We start from the raw sequence: 25,912 nt of genomic DNA on the forward strand, positions 1-25,912 counted from the left end.
TCCCAAGTTCAAGGCCAAACTGGGCAACTTAGTGAGACCCTGTATCAAAATAAAATAAAATAAAAAGGGCTAAGGATGTGGCTTAGTAGTTGAGCACTTGCCCAGCATGCTTGAGGTCCTGGGTTCAATCCCTAGTACCACTGGAAAAAAAAACTGTGTGACTGTGGCATGTGCTGTGCTTCCCACACCCAAGTCTGCCCTGGTGCAAGCCACATTCTGCATGGCAAAAGTAGAGATGCTTACTACAGAGAGATGAGTGAAGCAAAAAACACCCCAGCCTTCCCCTCTGTGAGGGGAGTGAAGGATTTAAGAAGGATCCAAGGTAGAAGTTGGGTTGGCACTTTCTAAAATCTTGGCAATCAACGTTCTTGGGATCAGTTACTGCTCCCTCCCCAACATGGAGAAAGAACCTGAATGCATTCTAAAAGTATAGGAGGCAAGAGGCTATAACTTCTCAAGGTATAGGAGGCTAAAGACTATACTACCTCTCACAGCATCCGGTCTGAACTCCTCTCTCTTTCTTGTTCAGCTATGAGAAAGCAACGTTCAGCACCCAGGAAAGGAAACAATGCTCAGAGAAGGAGGGAGGAGAGTCACGGAGCACTCACCAAAAACACCTATGTGGATCAAGCTCTGAGAAAAGTCATGCCTACTAAGCAGTAACAGAGGAAAAAAAAAAAAAAAAAAAGATGTGGCATCTAGCCAAGCATTTTGGAACTAGAAAGCAACAACAAAAGAATATAGGATGCATATATAAATAAATAGTCTCTTGTGGCAAAAATACATAAATCAAAGTCATTTTTTAATTATAGAACAAAAACTTGAATTACAAAAAAAAAAAAAAAAAACTAGCTCAAAGATGAGACAAAAATTAAATGGGATTTGGAAAAAAAATCATTTCAGAGTTAAGTAAACAAATTGGTACCCAAAATACCAACACAAAACTAAAACTAACAATAGAAAATACATCTTTTCAAACTAATGAGAAAGAAAAAAAAATAGTTGAATCAATTAGAACTGATCTATCATGTTCTGGGAGGATTAAAAGAAAAATAATTCAGAAAAATTGACATGAAGGTAATTCCTAGCAAAATTACTGAATTTTAAGAAAGCAGAGAAATTTCAAGAATCTGATAGAAAGAGGAAAGACAAGGGTGGCCTCAGACCTCTCCAATGGAACAGTGTCTGAAGTGCTGGCGAAAAAAGCAAAACCCAGAAATGTGAAACTCTCCACATTGTTCTTCAAAGAATAAAGATGGACATAATGGTTACAGAAGGTGACAAGATATAGACCTCATCAGTGTACAAGTAACACTGTTAAACAAAAACCAGGGAGACAGGAGGAAGTTCATGAATTCCCTCACCTTGACTAGTAGTTAATATATATATTAACTATATTTAATATATAAATTAATATATATTTAAAATATATATTAAAGAAAGAAAAAGACATTTGACATTATAAAGGAAACTATCAAATATATTAAACACTACAGTATAAACATCAAAAACCAGACGGCCTGAGGATGAAGAAAGATGGAAGGATATGTACACTGTAACAAATTGTCATGTTCCTGGTTGTTATTCTAAAGATATCATCCAAATGTATTCTATCAACAGATATTACAACATGAAGAGGAAGACAACTTGTTAAAAACATGACGGTTTTGCTATGTGCAGTGGTGCACGCCTGGATCCCAGCAACTCTGGCAGCTAAGGCAGGAGGACTGCAAGTTTGAGATCAGCTTTGGAAACTTAGCAAGACCTTATCTCAAAATAAAAAAGGGCAGGGGATGTAGCTCAGTGGCAGAGCACTCCTGGGTTCAATCCCCAGTACCCCACTTCCATAAAAAGCAACTTTCTTTGTTCTTCATTCTGCAGACTGGTTAAAGCTTTGCAGGACAGTTCATCTTGCCCCCCCTGGGTGTTAGCTGGGGAAGACTGGGGCTTAAAATATTGAAATTTCACTCATGTCTGTGCTTACACTGGAAAGACTCACACAGCTGGGGCTGAAACAGGTGGCTCCAGGGTATTGACCTGTGGACTCAGAATGGTGCCTCTCCCGTATGGTGGCTAGAGAATAGACAAAACATGGTTTTTAAATTTATAAAATTGTTTGGATGTGATGTCCAGAGCTGGCAAGGGCAGATCTACTACTGGTGAGACTATATTGACAAAACCACTTGGGAAAGCAGTTTGGCAACATATACCCAAAATGCTAAAATTTTGTTTGGTTTGATTATTCCACCGTTAGGAATTTACTTTTCAGATATAAACAAAAGTTCACAAAAATATTGTACACAAAAATGTTCACCACATATAAGGAGCAGTGACACACACCTGTAATTCCAGAGACTCGGGAGGCTGAGACAGGACAATCTCATTCAAAGCCAGCCTCAGTAACAGCAAGGCACCAAGCAACTCAGTGAGACCCTGTCTAGAAATATAATACAAAATAGGGCTGGGGATGTGGCTCGGTGGTTGAGTGCCCAAAGTCCAATCCCCTGTACTTTAAAAAAAAAAAAAGTTCACCACAGTATTGACTATACTAGCCAGACACTGAAAATCTGAGTGTCCCTCAGCAGGAACTGTGCAGGTGAGTGGTGATCACACCTCACTAACACCCTGCTTACTTGAGCCACTACAGACTATGCCTTGAACTACTAAAATGCCCAACTTATGCCTTATTCCCATTGGTGCCTCTTCTAATCAGTGCACTCAGTACAAACTGCATGAAATCCTTCAGGGCATCCCAAATTCCTAGAGGACACTGTGTGCCCCTTACTCCTCAAGCCCAATCCTGCACTATGTCCCAACCTCTGATGTTTCTAAAGTCCCCTTTTCTGCTACTTCTGGACACAAGGCAGATTCTTCTGCCTATTTACCTCTTTTCTTTCTCCTGCCCTCAGCAGGGCCTCTCTGACCATCCCAACAAAGTAAAATGTGCCCATCTTGCTCTTAGCACTCTTTTACTTCATACTTCCAGCAGTTACCATTTTACTTTGTCTATTATTAATATTCGTTTTAATCTAGCAAATTACTGAGTTTCATGATAGCAGGGGCTGTGCCTACCCTGTCCTTGGCACCTAGTATTGTCTGCGTATAAGACATGCTTAATAAACCTGGCAGAAGTGGCTTTTGTACACAGCATGGGAAGCAGTGGGATACAGCTGTACATTCTGATTGAAAAGGCTTCTGTGTGGAGGGCAGTGTGAAGCCTCTGTTCACCCTTTTTCAATTAAAGTAATTGTCTTATCAATATATGGACCATTATGGCTACATATTATAAAAATCTAACAAACTGTCCTAAGTAAAAACAGGAAAAAAACAAAACAAAAACTAGGGAAAGGGATTGTTTCAGACCTGGCTGGAGTTAGAAACTTAGATAATAGGGTATGGCTCTGTGTCCACCTCTGCAGGATGACTATGCTGACTCTATACTCAAATATCAAGAGGGCTGCAGCTGCTCCAGTCTCACATCTTAACTTCAAATGAGTGAAAAACAAATTTTCCTGAGGGTACTCAAGTAAACTCGATTGGGATTAACTCTGACTGGGACTAATGCCAAGGCTTAGATCACACAGGTTTGGGGAAAGCGGCAGGGGGAATGACCTGGAGGTTAAGTGACTGCAGGACAACTGTGTCTCCACCACTGAGAACTAAGAAGGCAGAAGGTATGGTTCATTAGAGGGAAATGTGAGCAGTTACCAAAACAAGTGTAAACAGATGTTATAAGGCCAAAACACACACTCATACACACACAAGCTGGGAAACATACTTTTTCTTTTTGGAAACAAATTAATAGTAGCTCCACTGGGGACAAGTTACTGGCAGCAGGGTAGAGATGTACTTTGCACTTTGTACCAATCTTTAACAGTGACATTTCTAAGGATGTATATGTGCTAGTTTAAATTCCTTAAAATCACAATTGAGGCTTTTTCCCCCAAAGAATTTTAGTTCTTAAAAATGATATCTGTATATAAATGTTCTAACTCTTCTTTCAAGTAGGCTTCAACATCTGAATGGCAAAATAGCTAGACATGAACAGTAGCACATCAACCACAAGTTTAGGCACTTTATCAAAGAAAAATGTTTAGAAATACTGTCAATGAGGTCAAGTCTTCTGCCCCACCCTGCAAAGGACTCGGCTGGTCCTAACTCATACACACATAACTGTCAGCAGAACACGAGCCCTCTACACCAGCCTCATTCTTCTGTAGCTAAGAAAACAGAACAGATTCCCCTTACTTTACAACCACAAAAAAAACTGACAGATAGCAAGAGTTCTTTTCAACTGCTGAGAGCAAGCCAGTCAAAGAAAGATAACTACTTAGGATTTCCAAGTGGCATTGTTTCTGTTCTCTGCATTTCCTGCGTGGATTGGGTTCCTAGTTGTATGTCTAGAACTGGCTATCTGGCTCCCACAGCACGTTCTGCCTTTGCTGCAATGAAAATAATGACTGCAGCATGAACAGTTTGACTCAACTAAGTATTTTCATGACTTGTCTGATTTGAACCTGCCATCTTTCTGGCTGATAGAAAATCAGAAGCATGGACACATCAGGTCACCGGATCAGAGCAGATGCTATGAAAGGGTATGGCACCTTTGGAGTCAATGATGCCCCAGCTTTATGTGGGAAAAAGCAACAAGGTCAAGTTTCCACAGAAAGTGATTTTACAGTAAACATAAATCTGTCAGTGTCCACAATTATTAGAAAAACTTTGTCCTTATACTGGAAGCCTTTAGAATAGTAATTCTTATACTGACCACACACTGATCAAGTGGCAGACCCTTTTTAGAAGAAATAAGGATGTCATTCAATATGCAGTTCCCTGCACCCAGTCCTGCCCATGACATGGCAAGGTCTCCGTGTCTTATCAGCTCCTCCTTGGAGTGCAAGTGCTCCATTAAAGGTCTTCTCGTTTGTTTCCAGCTCGATTGCCTTCCTTGGAAGCCCGAGGTTTTGGATCTCCTTCCTTTTTCTTTTTACCCTTTTCTTGTTTTGTCTTATTTTTCTCTTTGCTTCCTCCTCCTTTGCCAGGGTATACCTGTCCCTCCAGAGTGACATCAGCACATCTGTCTTGACTGACCAAAAAGTCCTTGATCTCCCAGGCATAGCTCCCATCACGAAGCATGAAGATAGCACGGTCTGATCCCACGATGAACCTGACAGAGATGTGATCAGACAATTAGTATGTACTAGCAAAGTACTAATGGGTCAGAGTGATTAAATGGCACTTGACAAAGAGAAAAGCTCTCTTCATGTACCACATGAATACAGAACCTGAAACATTTAATGTCTGAAGATAGCATTTTGTTGAACTATTAAATATTCTGCTTGGATACAAACAGCAGACACTGGGCACTCCTTTGAGGCATGAGTAGATGTTCCTGTTATGAGAGCATTAAGGAAAGCTCCCTAGTGGCACAGGGTGCTACAGGAGTAGAGGTGGGGCAAGGAGGAAGCATCCATTGGCATTTGTTTTATATTCTGAAGTGCCACTTCCATTTCTGTTTAATGTTCTGAAGTGTCCAGTTGTAGTTTTGTTTGGAAAAAGCTTCTGTTGATAAAGAATAAAAACCGCTGGCTTAGAGCATGTCATAAGAAGCCCTGAAGGGCCCGAGAAGACACTCAGAAAGTAGACAGAGATCCTAACCCATAGTTTAACAATAAGCAGCCCAGCTCATCCACACTGGATAGAATCCAAGGAGCAAAGAGGAACAGAATGAAGTCTGGGAGGCCTACTAGCATAGCTGGTGGGCACAGTCTCTCCTTTTTAGAGGGACTACCCCACAGCTACTTTTACCACTCTACAGAGACCCTTGCTCTAGGTGTCTATTCAAGCTAACAAAAGCATTCTGCTGGCCTTCATACTCTCTAAGTACTCCTTCAATTCTTTCTCATCACTTTCATGGCCCCAAATTTCAAAACTGTTATTGAAGGAGAAAAATGCAGATTCTTTATATTTTAGAACCATACCAGGTAATAAAAATGGGTTCCTTCACATTAAATTAGCTATCTATTAGCAACCTGGTGCAAGGTCTATGAATATATCTACACACAAAAGCACTCTCCATTGAGGAGAGATTTCCAGAAGAAGCAAACTGTGAAGCTTGCTTGACTGTCTCCTCAAGAGGCTAAACCATACAACTTTTTAAATCAGATGACGTAAAAGCTAAAGATTCAATGATAAACAAAACTTAAAGATTAAGTGTGATAGCAAACAAAGAAACTTACTGACTTTAACTAATAATGATTTTTTTTTTTTTAATTCAAAATAAATCCTAGAGAGGAAAGGTCTAAGTCCCTTGGGAAGAATGCCAAGAGTGATACCCTGCTAAAGCCCCAGAAAATGCCCTAGCACAGCCTGAGATTTTTTTCCACAGGTTGTTGGTGCTTTACCTCTGGACATCGTAGTTGGCATTGAACAGACTGCCCTGCCACAGGCTGGTGATCTCCTCTGTCTCCTTTTCAGTGGGGCTCCCTGATACAGTGACAAACATCATCAGAGTCTTCCCTTTTTTCGTCATCTTTAATATACTTTCTGGCTTGCCAGGGTCTATCTGTGAGAAGTCGACAGGTGCTGAGGGTCGCTTGTGCTCTGGGAGATCTCCTTCTTCTATGTCGTCATCTTTCTAGCAGGATGGGGAGAAGCATCAAATCTGTTATCAGAAACTTGCTTTTCAACTGGCACGGCACACATATCTACATATGATGTCAAGAGCAGCCATACAACCTGAAATCTCATTGTTTTCCTTTTTACTTGGCTTATGAGCAAAGTTGAAGTTTCAGGTGGTACTTATTACCCATCACTCTAAGTTACCACTCACAGAGAGCCCCCATGTGATGAGTTTCCATAGCTTGTTTACTCTCAAAGAATCTACATAATACAGTAGGTCATAAAAATGGCCAATTCCTGGAAGGTTGTACAATGCAATACTACCCAGCAATGAAGAACAAATACTGATATACACAACAAATCTCAAATATACTAAGTGACAGAAGGCAAATACAAAATAAGATATACTATATGATACCATTTATTTAAAATTCAGGAACAGGCAAAACTAACCTAATGCAGGGTGAAAGAAATTAGAACAGTGAATGCCTCTGGAAGGGGGACAGGAGGTGACTTTGATTGAGAGGACCACGAGGAAACTTTCTGGAGTAAGGGAAATGTTCTATATTTTGACAGGGTATGGATTATCTAGATATATCCTTTATTCAAACTCATACTGTATACTTAAAATCTGCATTTCACCGTACACATTTAATTCTAGCTAGATTGGTTATTTGCAGTGAATTTTAGCAATTTTGAAACCACCTCTGTCAATTCTAGGCTTGAACAAAGTTATAAACATACTGATGGTAATGACAGCTAGGTTCCTCACTTTTGGAAAGAAAGTAAAATATAGAAGGAGGAAGAATGTACCTTGTGGTATTAGGCTGGAAAGAGAGGAAGAGAAGAAATTCATGCCTTTAATAGATTGACAGGTAGATGGATAAGTACATGGATAAAAATATTTAAAAGAAGTAGGATTCCTTAGAGAAAAGGCTAATTACAGGAAGGAAAATAGAAGAGAAGCCTAGAATATCTTCCTGCATCAGAAAGCAAGAAAGTGTTACACTAATTATAGAATGTCAAAATGACAGACAACAACCTAAAGCAGCCCTCATGGGCCAAATATAGAAGAATGTGAACATCAAAAATAAATAATAACAATTTGTAACTTCCCAAATAAGATCCATTAAATACAAACTAATATAAAGAAAAGTTAAGTACCAACAGTACATATGCCAACTACTAAACAGAATATAAATGTATGTACCAACAGTACAATGCCAACTACTAAACAGAATATAGATCAAAAGAAAAATAAAAAAATACTTAAAAGAAGCAGAAAGCAGGTTCCTTGAACCAAGGATGCAGCTTCCTTGAAGAAAAGGCTAATACCAGTAACAAGAGAAATGAAGTACTGATTGGTATACTGGTGGTATAATATGGATGAACCCTGAAAATATGCTGAGTGAAAAAAGCTAGACACAAAGACTATACATCCTATGATTCCATTTGCAGGAAATGTCTAGAACAGAAAGATTAGTTAGTGATTGCCTAGGGGTGGCTGAGAACCTGGGGGACTGGGAGAAAATCAGAGAGGAGTGACTGAGGCTTTCCTTTTTGAGGGAAGGAAAATGTTCTAAAATTGACTGTGGGGATAATTGTACATCTCTGAATATAATAAAACCAATGAAATGGTGAGGTGTGTATGCCTGTGAATTGCATCTCAATAATTTTTAGTGGTTACCTAAAAATCCAACCTAACATGAAACAAAAGCCCTTATCACTCTTACTTGGTCCTCTGAACAACTCTCTGAGGGATCAAGGCTGAAGAAGATGGTTCACAATGTATTACTGTAACATTTTAGTAATAAGTGAGAATGAAAGAATTCCAGTACTTAAAGGTGAGCTACATCAGATCTGGGATCTTGGTTCAGCTCCACACAGTCAGTTGTGTGACCCGGGGTGAGGTTACCTATCCTTCTAGGCCTATTTCCTTATCAATAAAAGGAAAAGCGGAACCAGACAACTTATGATCCTCAGCAGTGTGAGCACACACAGTACCCCAATCTTCTCAACTATGCCACCCTCTGGACTAATCCTTTCTTCCTTATTTTGCTTTGATGGTGTCACTGACGGTGATCTGAAGACAGAAGCATAGGCCATGCTGTCAGAGGGGTCTGTGTTCAGCTTCCTGCTCCAGCACTTAAGCTGTGTGGCCTTGGGCATACTGCTTAGCCCATAAGAAAATAACTTTCCTCACCTGTAAGGGAAAGTGGGTGGTAATAACATCCTGAGGTTTGTTTGGGGGATTTAATGACAAATGCAACCAGTACAGGCTGCTATTACACTGCTCATTAGTGCCCTGGTAATGTGCCCTTCAAGCAGTCACCCTATGGAAATCACACTTTCAAAATCAGAGAGTTCCTTGTTGCCAAAACCCCAGGCTGTTTCAGTCTTCATTCTGTCCTCTTTTCATAACATCTTTTACAGCCTCCTTAAAACTCCCCTAGACTTCAAGTTGATTCAAGATCCTACAATATTTGTATTTTTAACAAACTCAGCTGGTCACAAGCAGCATTTCACTGTTAATGAAAATATAATTAATTAATCATAAATCTAGAGGATATGGTATGGGTAAGGATTGCTTCAAGAAATTTTAATTTAAAAAAATTAATTTTGTGTTTTGGTTATAGAAAAAAAAAAAAAAAAAAAAAAAAACATTGAGAAACAGCATCTTAGATACAGGCAACTGTCCAGTTCCTTTCCGGTTGATGCACTCCCAGTTTATCTTGGGGTCATCTGATATCATTGCTTTCTCTATGCTAAAAGCAATCCAACCCTTACCCACAGGCAGGGCTGAGACCTACAGACCAAGTTAGGCACTCCCCTGACCACAGTCCCCATCTTGCCTCCAGGCCATCTGGCATTTTCAACTGGCCTCACCAATATTCCATTGCTGTTTGTCAAAGCCAATAGCTACAAAGCTGAACTCTGCAAATCCTTTTCTTCCTCTCATGTTCCTGAAAACAAAAACTACCATGTCCAGAATAGCTACTATGTTTCAGGTACTTTAACATATATTATCTCCAACCTTGGGAACAATCTAAAAGTTTTCTGCTGAATGTAGTAGAAGGAAGAGGATAAACAATTACACACCAGAGGAGACAACCTGAAGTGCAAATCCACAATTCTGGCTCAAATCTCACCATACACCTCTATTTATCTGAACATAAGATGAAATAACCATAATTATTTTTTCTATATCAATTGGGACTCATCATTAATTCTAACACAACGGAAAGGGTTCTCACCTTTTCCCCACATACCTGAGGCACAAGCCTCACTGAAACAGATTCTCACATGAGTGGGAAAGAAGTGGGGGTACAGATTTACAGCCTCCTTAAAACTCATCCATCACCACTTGGGGATGGATGAATCACTTTCTACAAAAAAGCACCCAGAGATGGATATGCTCTTCCACAGAAAAATAACTGCCACGGGGAAAGGGCACTCACATTTGTAGGGTCTACATACATTAGCTCATTTAATCATCATTACACTCTGCAAAGTAGGACATTGTCTGGCTTTACAAAGATGGCAAATGACGGTTACAAAGCTACCACCAGTAAAGCTGAGTTCAAAACCTGTCATTTTACTAACACTGAACTGTTACCTTCCAGAGATCACAGTCAACAGACTCCTATTACAAGCATAAAATCTCCCACATGCTGCCTCCTTCTATGCCATTCCTGCAGTTTCTAGTTTAATTCAGGTCTTCTTCATTATCTTCCATTTACACTTCTGTTCACCAATGTGTATGGCAGTACAGTAAAATGGTTCATTGAACCAGCTTTCAAGTCCAGTGACAAGTTTAAAAATCGGACAGCTTGCTGTGTGGTCTTGGGCAAATTAATTAACTTCTAGGTGTCTCAATGTTATTACCCAGAAAATAAAAATACTTTCTCATAAATGTGGTAAGAGAATTAAATGAGATGAAGTGTTTGTATCAGCCTTCATATTTTCTCCCTGTTCTTGCATCCTGAACTTTCATGACCTAAAACTATTTCTAAAGTTTAGCCCTGATGATGACACTTCAAAAACCTTCAACAGCTAGAACATTCACTCCAGGGTATATTCCAAAAGTGCCTAAGAGTACAACTAAGGCAATGCAGTAACTTGGGCAAATGCTTATTAGGTATCATAGCAAAAAATGAAAAGCAATGGGCTGGGGTTGTGGCTCAGTGGTAGGGCAATACCCTCACATGCCTGAACTGGGTTCAATCCTCAACACCACATTAAAAAATTTTGATAAAAATGAAGAGCAAAAAAATCTACCTTATGATTCAGTTAAAAATTATATGTGTGTATTGTAGGACCCTCAAGAATTAACATGTCATGGATGATTAAGTATAAACATCCCAATATTTTATTTTATTTTTTTTTTTGGGGGGGGGAGTACCAGGGATTGAACTCAGGGGCACTCAACCACTAAGCCAAATCCCCAGCCCTATTTTGCATTTTATTTAGAGACAGGGTCTCACTGAGTTACTTAGTGCCTCACTTTTACTGAGGCTGGCTTTGAACTCTGCCTCAGCCTCCAGAGCTGCTGGGATTATAGGCATGTACCATAAACATTCCAATATTTTAACATTTGAGTAATACAACTTTTCATACTCATTAGATCCACATATTTCCTTCTAAATAAAATACAAACCCTGTAGCATTTGAGACCTTTTATGGCCTGCTTCCTACCAATTCCTACTTACCTTTCTGCCCTTACCACTTAATACTTTGCTTTAGATATGGTCTGCTCTAACTAACCCAAGTTAACTAGTATAGCTAATATTGAGAGGGTCTGTACAATTCCAAATTCACAAGTGGAATAAACCCACGCAAGCAGTCTAACTCCAGAGCTTAGGCTGTTTTTCTTTACATGATTTTGCCTAATTCCTACATCTCATCTTCAGCTCCTGCTGCTGTTGGAAATGACCTTCTCCCACACTTTCCTTAGCCTGCCTAAAATGAGATCGCCCCCACAATTTCCTAGGCCTATCTAAAATACCATTTCCTCCATGAGGACCTCTAAATTAGTGCAGCACTTTCTTTTTATAGCATTCAGTCATATTTACATTGTGGTTATATTTGTTATCTACTGTTCCTGATGGGTTCTTTGCTCATCTCTGCAGCACCTCCACATCTAGCTCAGAATCTGCATACTTCCAGAGCAGGATTTCTCATGAGATGATGTTCTCACTTTGGCAGTTCAAAAGGCTTTATCTGTTAGAATCCAAAAGAGACAGGAAGATTGCAAGGGAAAGGAGAAGAGAAAATTTCCTTTTCATCAGGGTATGACACACTGAAGTCTACCCCAATCTTTCCATCAGCTACAAATATAAAAACAAAAGGCTGCTTTCTCCCAGTCAAATACATCAGGTGGTGTTTTAAACTCATGTCTGAAAGTAATCACCCTCTCCCCACAACACATTACCTTTACAAAGAATCTTAGGAGCCTTCAGTAAAACCTCCTCATTTTGCAATGAAGGAAACTGCGGCCCAGAAAGGAGACTTGACCTGCCCAAGATTACACTTAGAACATAACCCAAGTTTTCGACTTCACTCTCCCAGCTCTGAAAATCGAGTAGGGCAATACAACCACTTTTGGAAAGGAAAAAAAGCGAATTTTTTTTTCTTGTCACCCTGCGCGCTTATTCACACTCCGTGTAACTGCACAGTCCAGTGCATCCAAGTAACAAATAAACTTACTCTCAAGAAACCAGTCTTTGCTCCTTTAAACAAAGATGAGTTCCACGTTTGCGAGCCATTGGCTTTTGCTACTTCCCCCCCCCCCACCACCACCAATAAAATAAATCCCACAAAATTACAAAATTCCCCAAATGGGCAGTCAGAAATTCTACTGACTTAGAAGACAGAATAACTATCAGAGCTGAAATAGCCTGATTGAAAATATCCATCTCCATAAGCCCCTTAATTCCACCCGCTCACCCTGAACAGTGGAGGATGGAGGAAATATTCTTCAGGGGTACAGTGAAAGAGTCTCCCCATTAGCGGAGCTCACTGACCACAGCACCAACGCAGAGGCCACTAGGGCAGAGAAGGGAAAAGTAGGGCTAAGTACTGAGGGACCTGTGACTGTGGCCAAGTGGTGAGGTCTTCGGGACAAGAGGCCTGGGGCGGGGGTCGCAAGCCGCGAGGAAGAGAGGCTAAGGGGGTCAGGGTGGCATGAATGTGTCAGCAAGGACTCGTGGCGCAGGAGAAGTAGGGGTCAGAGGAAGCCGAGACGGGGCAGGCGGGGAAGACAGGGTAGGTGGATGGGAGCAGACCCGGAACCGAAAAGAACCGGGCTGTGCACGCCGCGGACCTCCCACTGCTCCAGAAGACGCGCCATGTCCGCATCGTTGTAATCTCGAATGTCCTTCTTCTTCCGCGGAGGAGGAGCAGCATCGCCGGGCGTACCGGCCCGGCTCTCGGCGGCGCAGGATCCCGGAGGAGGAAGCAGCAGCAACAGTAGCAGATCAGAGACGCAGAGCAGCCACAAGGCCGCACGCCATAAACCGGAGGACGCCATCTTGGCCGCGCAGCGCCGCGCCGCACCTCCCACCCGCGCCCTATCTCGTCACCCGCATGACCACGCCCCCGCACCGGCTCCGCCCGCAGACCCTCCCAGGCGCCAGGTCCCGACCTCTTCAGGGTCCTGGTGTCCTGGCCCCGCCCCTGGCGTACCCTGAGCTGGGGCCGTCCCGCACTCGCCTCAGGCCCAGGCCCCGCCCCCGATAACGTACGCCTCCGTGGCTCCGCCTCAAGGCCCTTACTAGCCTACCGCGCCCCGCCCCGTCCCAATTCCTACAGCCCCACCTCCGGAAGCCCCGCCCAGAAACGGCGGTCCCGCCCCCAGCTCCTCCTCTCCTTGATCGGCCTGAGGGTCGCACCCTGGCTGGGCTTTTTTATTTTCCGTCAGAGAGCCAAAAAGTTCCCTCAGGGCCTCTAGGAACTGCCATAGAGCTTCCAACTTCCAGAAGGCCCTCAGTTTTCGCCTGTGAAGTAAGTTGGAGCTGGAAGTTCTGGGAGCTGCCCCAGGCTCTAGTAAAGCCCATCTTGGGGTGTCAGCCGGTTACCCTCAGTCTCCTGAGATTTCCTCTGACAGTCAGTTAAGTTAGTGGAGAAGTTAGGCCAACTTTTTTCAGCGGGTCATAAATAGGGTCATTGCTCTGTTGCTCATTTTAGATGATTCAGTACAACCAGCTTTCAATATTACTATCATCTCCTAAGCTCGAAAAAGGCTTTTTAATCATTAATTTTCATTTGTTTAAAATAGTCCAGTTTGTCTTCTGATTCAGCTTAATACTGTGACTCTAATATATTTTAAGGCTGAATTGTGCTCATTTTTATTTCTTTCTTTTAAGAGATTTTGGTCAGAGATACTTTAAAATTCCGCAAGTTTTAAATTGCTTATTATGGATTTCTTTTAAAATATTAATTACACAAGAATATATGAAAGTAGTGTAGTTGTTTAATGTTGAGAAATTAGACTGGGAATATAGCTCAGTGATAAAGGTTTGCCTGTCCATTCCATCTTCACCACCACCAAAAAAAAAAAAAAAAAAAAAAAATCGAACTTTATACAAAGTTTAAATACGGACCCCACGATTCTACTGAACACCAACCAATTATCTTTTGCCACACAATACATTTTTTCTAATACAAATATCAAGTATCTCCAGCATTTTGTTGCATTTATATGTGTTTATGGCAGCATAGTGTATGAATTTTTAAGCATATTGGGCTCAAGTGTTTTCCACCTAAAATTATGGCATGAAGAAATTTGATTCTTTAGATGCCTGCATAGTATTCTTCAGCATTGTTATAGCAATAGTTTATTTCCTAATCATGGGCATTTATTATTTTCTTTTTTGCTATTACAACACCATTTTTTTAAAAAAGTGGCAATAGTCTTTTCTTCATGCTTTGTATGGCTAAAAATAAAGGATACATATAACTAATTTTTAAAAAAAACATTTAGATAAGATAAAAGGCTTTGTTGTAATTCTTTCTGTACTGGGGGGGGGGAGTGGTAAATTCAAGAGTATTCTACAACTGAGCTATATCCCCAGTCCTTTTTATTTATTATTATTTTTAGTTGTAGATGGGCACAATACCTTTATTTTTTATTTATTTATGTTTATGTGGTGCTGAGGATTGAACCCAGTATCTCACATGTGCCAGACAAGTGCTCTACCACTGAACTACAACCATAGCCCCAGTCTGTGGGAGGCCATCCTCCCACGTGATTTGAGTTACCTCCCTGGCTGGGCGAGAGGCCTTAGACACATCCTTGTGTCCAGAGCTTTCCCCACCCTTCTCAGGTCCGAGGGCTTGTCCGTGTGGAGGCGTGTCTGGCCACTACCCCAAGATCCAGTCGTCGCACCTGACCTTGGGACACTGCCCCCCTTAATCTTCATTGGATGGGATTTTCCCCAAAATTTTTTGTTCCCCAATAAAAGTCCACTCCCTGGTGTGTTCTCATTCGTTCCCCCTCCTCCCCCCCCTCCCCCCCCTCCCCCCCCCCCTCTCTCCTCTTCAGTAAACCTTGCTACTCTAATAGGTAGCTTGAGGCTGGAGGTAGGAGTAGCCATCCTGGAGCTGGTTTAAAGGTAATTAGTGCCTGTCTTTTTAATTCAAACTCCCTTAGGATTTCTCACATAGCTGAACCTTCATTTATGAAGTCTGTGCTGGCTATGGGCTAAACTAGTCCTAAAAATTTTTTATTCTGAGACAGTTTCTTTCATAAAGCTGCTGAGGCTGGCCTCAAACTTAAGATTCTCTTGCCTCGGCCTTCCAAGTGGGATTACAGGTGTGCTTCACTGTACATGCTTCTCTTTCTCTGAAAGAGAAGCAGGTAGAAACCAAGCATCTCAGGCTGGTATGGTGGTAACTTAAGTCATGTGGCACCCAGCCTTCTTTCTCAATCTGCTCCATTACACTGGCCCTGTGGCTTCCATCCTCAAGGTCACCACAAGTTCCAGGATGGTTACTGGAGCTCTAGCCATCAAGATTACATTCATCCAGAGGAAGGAAGAAGGACGGCAAGTCAAACAGAGCATACATTTCAATAGGGTCAACTTTTTTGAGGCATCCTGTTTGGATCTTGCTCCCAATACTTCTGATCTCACTGGCTAAAACCTATCTCTCTCAGAGAGGCCAGGAAATTGTCTTCTAGCTATGTACATTTTCAGTGTAATAAAATTAAGATTCTGGGGGTTGGGGTTGTGGCTCAGTGGTAGAGCACTTGCCTCACATGCGTGGAGCACTGGGTGGATATTCTATACATTCATGCATGTACATATGTAAATATGATAACATTCCCTATTGACATTAAGCAGAAACAACTCATAAGTAAAAGAGGCTTTTCTCTTTTCTTTTCTGAAATCATGGGGGAAAAGTCAAAGCTTTCTCCCTGGGGCACATTGCTCCACCCGGTGGCTTGGAGCTGTGTCCTGGTGCAGTCATGCTAGAAAACATGCACAGCTGTGGCGGATCATGTGCTCTGTTGGGAGGGGTCACCCTGGTCATTCATTTTGCCTGCTGTCAAGTTAAGGTGCAAAAGTGCTGGGATTCTTGGCCCACAGTATCTGGTTATAGAGAACAAAAGCCATTGAGTGAGTGACAGAAATTGTTGGGATTGGGTAAACTTTAGGGCTACTTTCATCCAAGCAGGAAATCCATTTGGCTTATAATCTACTGATGTGAAAATATCTGGATCAACTGCATTTTCAATGCTTTGATATTTTAAATACATTTTGGTGTTTTGAAACTTGATTTGATTCAAGCCTGGAGGAATTTATTTACTAACAACCTACTGTTAACAAGAATCAGGTGAGGCACTGAGGCAAAAATGAATACAATAAGGCCCTTGCTTTTGAAGGATTGTTTTAAACATTAAATTTAATTAATTATTTTGTTTGTTTTTCTTGGAGGTTTTGGAGTGGTAGAGATGAACAACCTGTAGTAAATCCAATGTAGATTACAGGCGGTCAGGGCATGAAGGAATGATGTGATGACCATAATAATATCCCTATTTTAAATAAGAGGAAATTCTGATTTTTTTGAATTACATAATTTATCTGAGGTCACATAGATAATACAGCTGCAGGGCAAAAATTAGAGCCCAGGTATATGGGACAATGAGGTTTTTCTTTGCTGTCTTTCTTCCAGTAGCACCATCTGGGTTAATCAGTGAGGCAATCGGCACAGTCACTGGGAGCCATATGGAAAATGGATTGAAAAGAGTCTGGAGCCAGAGCTCTCAGATGGGGCCGGAGTCTGAACCTGCTCTGAGGCTCTGCAGTACAGGGCTGGAGAGAGAGTTCTGAAGTGTAAGAGATCATGTGGTCGTGGCCTAAATAAAGCACAGGCCTCTTCTACTCTGGGGTTAATACTAACCCTACCTCTAAAAGGTGCAGAAACTGTGGATGGCAAAACTGAATCTTGGATCTAATTAGTGTCCTAATCTGAGCTCATCCTGGCTGTGTCCATCACAACAGAGGAGAGGAAATAAGAATTTCTAGTACTATCTGAAATCAGTCAAGGATGACTTTCAAAATATTGAAAAACTAGAGGCACAATTACCAATTAACAGAAGCCTATGATCTGCGGGTAGGGCTCTTGTACCAATTATTAATTCTTTAGTGGACTGAATCATCGGAAGGTGTAGGAGGGGCCTGGGAGTGGGGCTGAGGTAAGGATGATGACAGTGGCATTTGAGGTCACCACCATGCACGAGCTGTTGCCCTGCTGTTGTTTCATAAATGTCTGACACTTTCTGACCATTACTGAAATAAAAGTTGAGGGCAGCCAGATATTAGTTCAAAGAAAAGAACACTTTTCTTGCCAGGAGGTTTAATAAATGAATGAATTCTATAAAAGTTTATTGATGACCATGTAATGCATTAGGTGTGGGAGAGATAAATATATCAGGTCCTTAACTCGATGAAAGAGTTTCGGAGAAAAGAGGTGTGCCAACAGTTACAAATACAGACTGCCAATAGTCCCACTGAAGCTGTGCAGATAGCACAATGGCCCAAAGGGGCAGAAGTTCTGAGTGTGTCTGAGGAACCAGAGAGGCTCCACAGAATCTAGTCAATCTGTAGTTACTGACCACAAAGTACCCTGAGAGATTCTGTACCCGACACCATGAGACATATTGAAACATGGTCAGTCATGATTAGTGTTGGGGGTTGAGGGTGCCTGAATCTTAGTACTTCTCTTCTCCAAGACCATGAAGGATGGAAAATACATCTGAAGATCACTGGCAACCTTCACCTCCAGGTAGGATGCTGTGCTTTATTTAGGCCATGACCTCTTACATTTCAGAACTCTCTTTCCTAGCCGTGTATTGCACTGCCTGAGACCTGGTTCAGACGCTGGCCCCATCTGAGTCTGATCCAGATGCATCTGCCAGAATCTTGGGATCTGAATGCTAAGGTGTTTCTGCCAAAGCAAACTGGTCCTACATATAAGCCTCCCTCACACATCTATCTTCTGATGAACTAAGATGTGGCAGGAAAGAAGGGAGGGAAAAACGAAGGAGGGAAGAACATGAGACTGATGGGTGAGGTCCTGCCCAGGTGTTCTTATTGGATAGGAACAAAATAGGCCACAGAGCAAGACGCTGTGTCAGGTAAGGACAGTGACCTGTTAACATAATGATTCTGCTCCTTAGGGACCCAGGAGCTCACATCCATCTTCTCTGAGGATGTCTGAAATAGGAAAAAGAGGGATAGGAATACATCCTTCAGATAGAAATTCCTATCCTTTAGAAGAAATATTGAAAGGAAGATAATGAGCGATGCTTGGATAAGTGTAGAAAGATTACTTGAAACTAAACTGGCCCATCTATGAGCACAAACAAAACAGGGGGCACTGTTCCAAAGGAAAGGTACATTAAGGCAGAGATTGCTCCCTACCAACCACCAGATGGCATTGTACATCATATGCAGCTGTGTTGGTACATAGAGTCTTAGATGAAGTGGGAATATTGGGTATCAAAATCCAGAATGCATACCATGGAATATTATTCAGCTGTGAAAAGAAATTCTGATACATGCTACCACATAGATGAATCTTGAAGACATGCTAAATGAAATAAGTCAGACATAAAAGGTATCTTACCTTACTTACAAAAGGTATCTAAAATAGTCATATTCCAGGAGACAGGAAGTTGAATGGGGATTGCTAGGGACTGCGGGAGAGAAGGATGAGAAAATATTGTTTAATGGATACAGAGTGTGACTCTGGGAAGATGAAAAACTTCTGAAGGTGGATGATGGTGATCATTATGCAATAAGGTACTTGCGTGCAATGGCACATACTTGCAATCCCAATGACTAGAGAGACTGAGGTAGGAGGATTGTGAGTACAAATCCAGCCTTAGAAAGAAACTTAGCAACTCAGTGAGAACGTGTCTCAAAAAAAAGAGCTGGGGATGAAGCTCAGTGGTTCAGTACCCTTGGATTCAATCCCCTGTACCACAAAACAAAACAAAACCCCAGAATGCCTGCCCATACTGTTCTCTTATACCTGCAGGAACTCCAGATAACCAATGCTCCCTCTAAAACAGGTAAGAGGAGGAGGTAAAGGATGTTGCTCCAATCCTGCCTGTTCCAATCTCTGTCATTTCTACTCTCGTGCCCAAATCTTCAACTAGTTCTTTCTTTGCATTTTTTCATTCACTAATGTCTACTAAGCATGGGTCTTGATCCAGTACTGAGAATACATTCTAGAAGCCAAACCACTCTCTGCACAGTCCCAGCTCCCTCCTGTCTGCTCCATTTACTTTACCCCAGTGAACACTCATTTCACACATTTTCAGCTTTCTTCTCTCAATTGACATCCATTTTAGTGAAAAATATATCTTGTTTGTTCATGCTGCTATAAAAAAACACATTAGGTGGTATAATTTATAAACAACAGAACTGTTTCTCACAGGGCAGGATGCTAGGAAATCTAAGATCAAGGGACAACCTGATTTAGTACCTGGTGATAACCCATTCTTCATAGATGGTGCTTTGTTGCTGTGTCCTCAAAAGGAAGAAGGGCAAAAGGAAGGGTGTCCCTCAATCCTCTTTTATAAGGGCACAAATCCCATTCAGGAGAATTCTACCTTTTTAAATTACTCACCTCATAAAGGCCCCATCTCTTACACTATCACTTAGTGATTAAATTTCAACATATTTATTTGGGGGAGTTCATATCATATCATATACTTTGCAGAGTACCTTTGGTTCATATTTAATTTAAAAAGAGAGTTAGGCTGGGTGCTGTGGCACACACCTATAATCCCAGACACTTAGGAAACTGAGGCAGGAGGATCGCCAGTTCAAGACCAGTGTCAGCAATTTAGCAAGGCCCTGAGCAACTTGGTGAGACTCTGTCTCAAAATGAAAAATAGGGAGTTGGGGCTAGGGATGTGGCTCAATGGTGAAGAACCCCTGGTTCAATCCCTGGTACCAAAAACAAATAGAGAGTTAGAAGGAGTAACAGGTGAAATAGACACAAACAGCCCTCTAATTCATTCAATTAGACTCAAATATTCTACAGCAACAAACCTCAAATCACAGTGGCTTCACACAACAGAAGTTTACTTTGTACTCATATTACATGTCCAGTACAGCTCTGGACAGGGTCTACTCTGTGTAGTCACCTAGGTTTGTGGAGGTCCCACCAACCAGAACAGACTCCTCAATAGTTACTTCAGACTGGCTTTCTATTACCTCAGCCTGGAAGTAGAGCACACATTTCCACTTCCACTGCATTTATAAGAACAGTGTGACCTGCCTAGCAGCAACTGAAATGTTTAGTAAGCCCTACCATCTCTGCTATAGTTTCTTTACTGTGTTCTCACCATCCAAAAAGTAAAATTGGGATTACTTGCTCCCTTTTCTGGACTCCACTCTTAACAGGTAGAAGCTTCATATTACTTACTTTGTAACTTTTGATGCCTAGTACAGAGCCCAGCATGTAGCAGGTGTTCATTGTTTGTGGAGTGAATGAATGATGGCAGAAAATAAAGAACCTAAAAGAAAGTGAAAGCAGTACCTAGAAGGATCAGCTTAGGAGCTAGCTGCCTTATCTGAGAAACTAAGCAAGGAGGGCCAAGAAAACAATCCTATCAATTTTAAAAGCTAAATCAAACCTTGTGGAATAGTGGTACAGTCCTCAAGTAGCACAGCTCATTGTTGGGTATGAAGCATCCAGTGATAATAAGAAAAACAGACTGCACTGTAGAAGAAAAGGGAAATGGGACTCCAGGAATGCCAATTGGTTTTGGGAAAAAATTTGATTTCAGAGCAGTTTCATGAAAGGGAAAATGGTTTGACTTCTCTGGCATAGGTTTTTAGAGCTATTTTTGCTGTTCCTGGGTTACCATGTTAAGCATTTGTCCAAACATTTTTCCCTTGTACAAAAGTAGAAGGATTGACTCTATAAAACTGCTCTTTGTTTAGAAAGTTATCAGTTTTATCAAGTTCAGTTCTCCAATATTCTCCAAGGCCACTTTCAGCTGTAAGTAGGGCACTGTCCAACCAACTCTGAACCTGTTGCTTCTGTTAACTTATTAATAATATGTCTCACAGTTACTCTTCAGACTGTTTGGGCTTGGACGATAAATTTAAATCTAAGTCCATTCTAGTTACAAGTAACAAGCTGGGGTGGGGGGGGATGCTCAGATGCAGTGACCTGGAGTCCTAGAAAAGAATAGAGCAACAAACATTTCCATTGGTTTTCATACCCAGTGTGTGCTGGGAGAGTACCCAGAAGGCCAGATTCAGGACTACTGAACTGATGGGCCATTCTCTGGGAGGAAGGCCAGGTGTTCCAACCACTTCCTGCAGAACAAGGTGCAGTAAGTCAGGAGAGGGGCGGGAGGGTTCCTCACCCAGTCAATTGCTGTCTTCCTCACCTAAGAAGTCACTTACTTAAGGCACCTGACCATCGGTTTCCCTAACTGTAAAATAATGTTTACCTCCAAAGGCTGTCTTTCTTATTTAACAATGGCCATTATTATTCCACTATATCGACAAAGCTATGAAGGGCCAAAGTATGCTGATCAAGGTCCATAATAATTCTAACAGCTACTATTCATGAGGTGAGTGCTCAAGCAGTCAGTGCCCAGTATCTGACACAGAGAAAATAGATACTTGGAAAGAGAACTTAGGTCACAGAACTCATAAATGGCTGGGAAAAAACTGAGCCTGGAAGTTGAGTTCAAAGCCTGCTGACTACTTAAAGTATGCTTAGCTGGAGATTTTAAGTGCGAGCATCTGCACAATCCCCCGCCCTCCTGTTGGGACTCTATATCCAGTGCTCTTTTCTTTTCATCACTCTCACAGCCCATCAGAAACCCACTGTGGAAGAGATCAAACACAACAAAGGGCAGAAGGAAAGCTTGGAAAATCCAATCGAAGTCCCACAAACCGAGATGTCTGGGCTCCAGTAAATCACCAGGGAATCATACCGATTGGCCTTCCCTCTAACCCCGAAAACAAGTCACCTTTTTAAGACTCGCTTCCTTGGCGGAGAGAAGCCTGGGGCCCGGGTCTGGCTAAGAGCTTACGTAAGGCCAACTGGCTGCTACACCCCGATCTCCAGAGGGTGTGTGCAGAGCCCCTGGCCGGGCTGCCTTTCCCCAGCCCGTCTGCTACCCAATCTTTCCGCCGGAACGCAGGGGCGGCCCAGGACCACCAGCTTCAGGCAGGCAGCTGAGCGCTGGGCGGCGGCGTCCCCCGCAGCCACCCAGCTTCCCGGGGGAGGAGCAGCGCATCGCGCAAGCATCCGGGAGCGGCGGAGGGGGCGGGAGAAAAGGCGAGAGGAGGAAGCGGGATTTAAACGAAAGGCGGTGACGCCACACAAAAGATTTCTATAGGCTCCGGGGAGGTTACGGCGAGGTGCGGCGGCGGCGAGCCGGGGGCGAGGCGCGGCCGGGCAGAGGGGAAGCCTCCGGCGGCCCCGGCGGGCGAGCACCCACGGCCGTGCTCCAAGGCTAAGCTGCGCGCAGAGAGGAAGCGGGTGTTTTCCCCTCGCCTTTCGGCCCCCGCCCTTCCTTTCAGTTTCTCCCTGCTCGCTCGGAAGTTGGTGGTTGACGGAAATGGCAGGAGCCGGGGCCCCGGCTGGTGGCCACGGCGCTAAGGGGACCTTCTGAGTCGGCTCATCAGCCGTGTAGACGCGTGCATCTGCATCCGATGCGCGGGGCTCGGGGCCTCCGGAGAGCTCAGCCGCTGCGGGCCCAGGACGAGGGCGCGCCGGAGATGGATTCGCGCCGACAGCCAGCAGCGGGCCGCCGGGCGCGCGGTCCGGGAGGGCGTGCCGCCGCGGCTTCGGGCCGCACGCTGTGAGCCGCCGGGCGGGAAGGGCCGCCGCGGAGCCCCGCGCACCCGGGCGTGGCGGGCGAGAGCACGAGTGGGGCGGCCGCTGTGCGCAATCAGTGCAGGCTCCCACCCGGCTCTGACTCGGCGCGGCCGCGACAGCGCGGCCACACCCTCGGCCCTGCAGCCGCCGCCGGCGCCGCTTCCTGAGAGCGCGAGGTAGGAGATGTGCCTGGGGCAGCTGTGCGTTCCAGGGTGCCAGTCCGGGCAGCCGTCGCAGAGAAGTGCCGCCTGGCGGGGTCACCGCGCCTGAAGCCCACGTGCGCCGCCGAACCCAAGGTGGCCTGTGGTTGACAGCACAGCCCGCCGGAGCCGCTGCCCGTGTTCCTCCCCGAGGAAAGGATTTTGATTTCAAAGAAAGGAAGGAAGGAAGGACAACTCCCAGCTTCCCTGTCCCGCCCTCTCCGCTCCGGTGCGGCCGGGCCAGGCCATGCCCAGGAAGGCTGCGACGGCTCAGCAGAAGGGACTTTCCTGGCAGCACCGCGGCGAGGAATGCGGACTGTGAGTTTATTCTGCCGCGGTTCATGCTTCCTGCAAGCCTTCTAGGAGGCCGAACGCTGCAGCCTCTCCTCACGCCCCGAAGAGCCTCCGGTGTTCTCTGGCCCTCGGGCTCACCCTACGCTGCCCGGGCTCCGGCCGCCGTAGCCCAGTGCCCTCTACCCGCGGCGGTGGATGGCATGATGGTGCGGGGAAGGCACCGCGGCCTTGGCCAGCTGAGTCGCGGGGGCGGCGGCAGCGGCGGTGGTAGCGGGCTCCCCAGCGGCATGCCAGTGCCCCCTGGGCGCGATGGCTAGCGGCAGCGCTGGGAAGCCCACTGGCGAGGCGGCTTCTCCGGCTCCTGTGAGCGCCGTCGGTGCGGCCAGCTCGCAGCCACGGAAGAGGCTGGTGTCGGTCTGCGACCACTGCAAAGGCAAGATGCAGCTGGTGGCCGACCTGCTACTACTGTCCAGCGAGGCCCGGCCAGTGCTCTTCGAGGGCCCCGCCTCCTCTTGTGCTGGTGCGGAGTCCTTTGAGCAGTGCCGGGACACCATCATTGCGCGCACCAAGGGGCTTTCCATTCTCACCCATGATGTGCAAAGCCAGCTTAACATGGGCCGATTTGGAGAGGCTGGGGACAGTCTAGTGGAGCTGGGCGACCTGGTGGTGTCGCTGACCGAGTGCTCAGCCCACGCTGCCTATCTGGCTGCGGTGGCCACCCCAGGCGCACAGCCTGCTCAGCCGGGCCTAGTGGATCGCTACCGCGTGACACGCTGTCGCCACGAGGTGGAGCAGGGCTGCGCGGTGCTAAGAGCCACCCCACTGGCTGATATGACCCCGCAGCTGCTGCTGGAGGTGTCACAGGGCCTGTCGCGAAACCTCAAATTCCTGACGGACGCATGCGCCCTAGCCAGTGACAAATCACGGGACCGCTTTTCACGCGAGCAGTTCAAGCTGGGCGTCAAGTGCATGAGCACCAGTGCATCGGCGCTGCTGGCCTGCGTAAGGGAGGTGAAGGTGGCACCCAGTGAACTGGCGCGCAGCCGCTGCGCGCTCTTCAGTGGGCCCCTGGTGCAGTCTGTGAGCGCACTGGTGGGCTTTGCCACCGAGCCGCAGTTCCTGGGTCGCGCGGCCGCTGTGAGCGCAGAGGGCAAGGCGGTGCAGACCGCCATCCTGGGTGGTGCCATGAGCGTGGTGTCAGCCTGCGTGCTTCTGACCCAGTGCCTCAGGGATCTGGCGCAGCACCCCGATGGGGGCGCCAAGATGTCGGACCACAGGGAGAGGCTGAGGAACTCGGCCTGCGCCGTGTCTGAAGGCTGCACCCTGCTATCTCAGGCTTTAAGAGAGAGGTCTTCACCCAGGACTTTACCGCCAGTAAATTCCAATTCTGTGAATTAGCAACACCCCCCTCCACCCCATGCCCTTTCTTCTACCCCAGCCTAAAGGAAGACACTTATTCTCTGCCCCTCTCCATTTATACCAAAGAAATCATAGGTGAAACACCCCGCCCCCCCCACCATGTTAATTGCCCAAGAGGAATCTTCCAGAAGTCAGGGCCACGCACACAACTCACATGCACCGAAGAACCCAGGTGTCAAGCAGCCCATACAGGAGTGGGGAGCAGAAAATGGGTAATCTGCTGATTGTGGTTTTACCCCTACACCCCACCCCTGTCCGTCAACTGAATTTTATTAATTGGGCAGGAAGGAGGTCATGGGTTCATTTCTTCTTTTTTATTTTAATTAAAAGAAAGGTTACCTCAGTTTCACTCTTTAGACATGGATGTAGCTACCTTTTTTTTTTTGTATGTTATTTTTTTAAGCAATTGTGTTGAATTAGGAGTATACTTGGTGTGGAAAGAGTATGACTTTGCCATGTGATTTGCAAATGGGGGGAAAGCTACTGTGAGCGTGTTTTATTTTTTAATTTACACCATAGAGTGATTTTTTTCCCCCAGTGTCAAGTTTTTACCTTGCATGTACTGGAGTATTTATTTCATCTATTAAAATGTTATGTTTCTCAGATGGCTTTTTGTAATTATTGTTTGATTTTCAATAGTATTTTTGTATGCTTTATGTCATCTAAGAAAGGGACAGTGGAAAGGCTACTTTCAGTAGTGATGAGGAAGGTCCCTAATTCTCAACCCTTTCTGCTTTTTCCTCAAGAATTGTTCTTTTGAGCAGCCTAGGAGTCATAAAGACACAAATGTATAATATAACCTATCTTTGAAGGCAGGTATCAGGAAAATGATTGAATTATGTATATATAGTGCCTGGGATGAACTGTTGAGGGGGGATGTCTTGCTTCTTCTGCAAAGTAATTTAACTTTGTCTCCACTCATCTTTCCATCATAATGATCTGAAGTTCAGATCTGATTTGTATTCTGTCATTTTCAGATTAAAGCACTTCCTAATCCTGTGTGGGCTGCCTTCTCA

The 25,912-nt window shown here is 44.3% G+C and overlaps 2 protein-coding genes across 3 annotated transcripts; one reads left to right on the forward strand and one right to left on the reverse strand.

Moving 5' to 3' along the window:
- Positions 1 to 3,766: 3,766 nt before the first annotated feature.
- Positions 3,767 to 23,526, reverse strand: Mesd (mesoderm development LRP chaperone). Of its 2 annotated transcripts, XM_027920305.3 has the most exons (3): positions 12,944 to 13,195; positions 6,405 to 6,637; positions 3,767 to 5,167 (listed from the first exon to the last, which is right to left on the reverse strand). In XM_027920305.3, the coding sequence occupies exons 1-3, from the start codon at positions 13,148 to 13,150 to the stop codon at positions 4,909 to 4,911; spliced, it is 699 nt and encodes a 232-aa protein (XP_027776106.1). In that variant the 5' UTR covers positions 13,151 to 13,195; the 3' UTR covers positions 3,767 to 4,908. The 2 variants fall into 2 exon arrangements, 1 of the variants encoding a protein (XP_027776106.1); XR_011706709.1 differs by lacking the exons at positions 3,767 to 5,167; positions 12,944 to 13,195 and adding an exon at positions 22,130 to 23,526 and having other exon boundaries at positions 6,556 to 6,637.
- Positions 23,527 to 23,786: 260 nt separating this feature from the next.
- Positions 23,787 to 25,501, forward strand: Tlnrd1 (talin rod domain containing 1). Its single transcript, XM_027920293.3, has one exon. It carries the CDS (start codon positions 23,787 to 23,789, stop codon positions 24,873 to 24,875), a length of 1,089 nt encoding a protein of 362 aa, XP_027776094.2. The 3' UTR covers positions 24,876 to 25,501.
- Positions 25,502 to 25,912: the final 411 nt, after the last annotated feature.

Source organism: Marmota flaviventris, chromosome 2, assembly GCF_047511675.1.
Source record: "Marmota flaviventris isolate mMarFla1 chromosome 2, mMarFla1.hap1, whole genome shotgun sequence".
Taxonomy (NCBI): domain Eukaryota; kingdom Metazoa; phylum Chordata; class Mammalia; order Rodentia; family Sciuridae; genus Marmota; species Marmota flaviventris.

Bases quoted from the DNA above. Each gene is read 5' to 3' on its own strand.
- Mesd (XM_027920305.3), bottom strand. From the start codon at position 13,150: ATGGCGTCCTCCGGTTTATGGCGTGCGGCCTTGTGGCTGCTCTGCGTC. The intron at 6,638-12,943 runs GTCCGCGGCGTG...CCATCCTGCTAG, and splicing joins GTCTTCTGGAGCAGTGGGAG to AAAGATGACGACATAGAAGA. The intron at 5,168-6,404 runs GTAAAGCACCAA...CATCTCTGTCAG, and splicing joins GCCAACTACGATGTCCAGAG to GTTCATCGTGGGATCAGACC.
- Tlnrd1 (XM_027920293.3), top strand. From the start codon at position 23,787: ATGGCTAGCGGCAGCGCTGGGAAGCCCACTGGCGAGGCGGCTTCTCCG.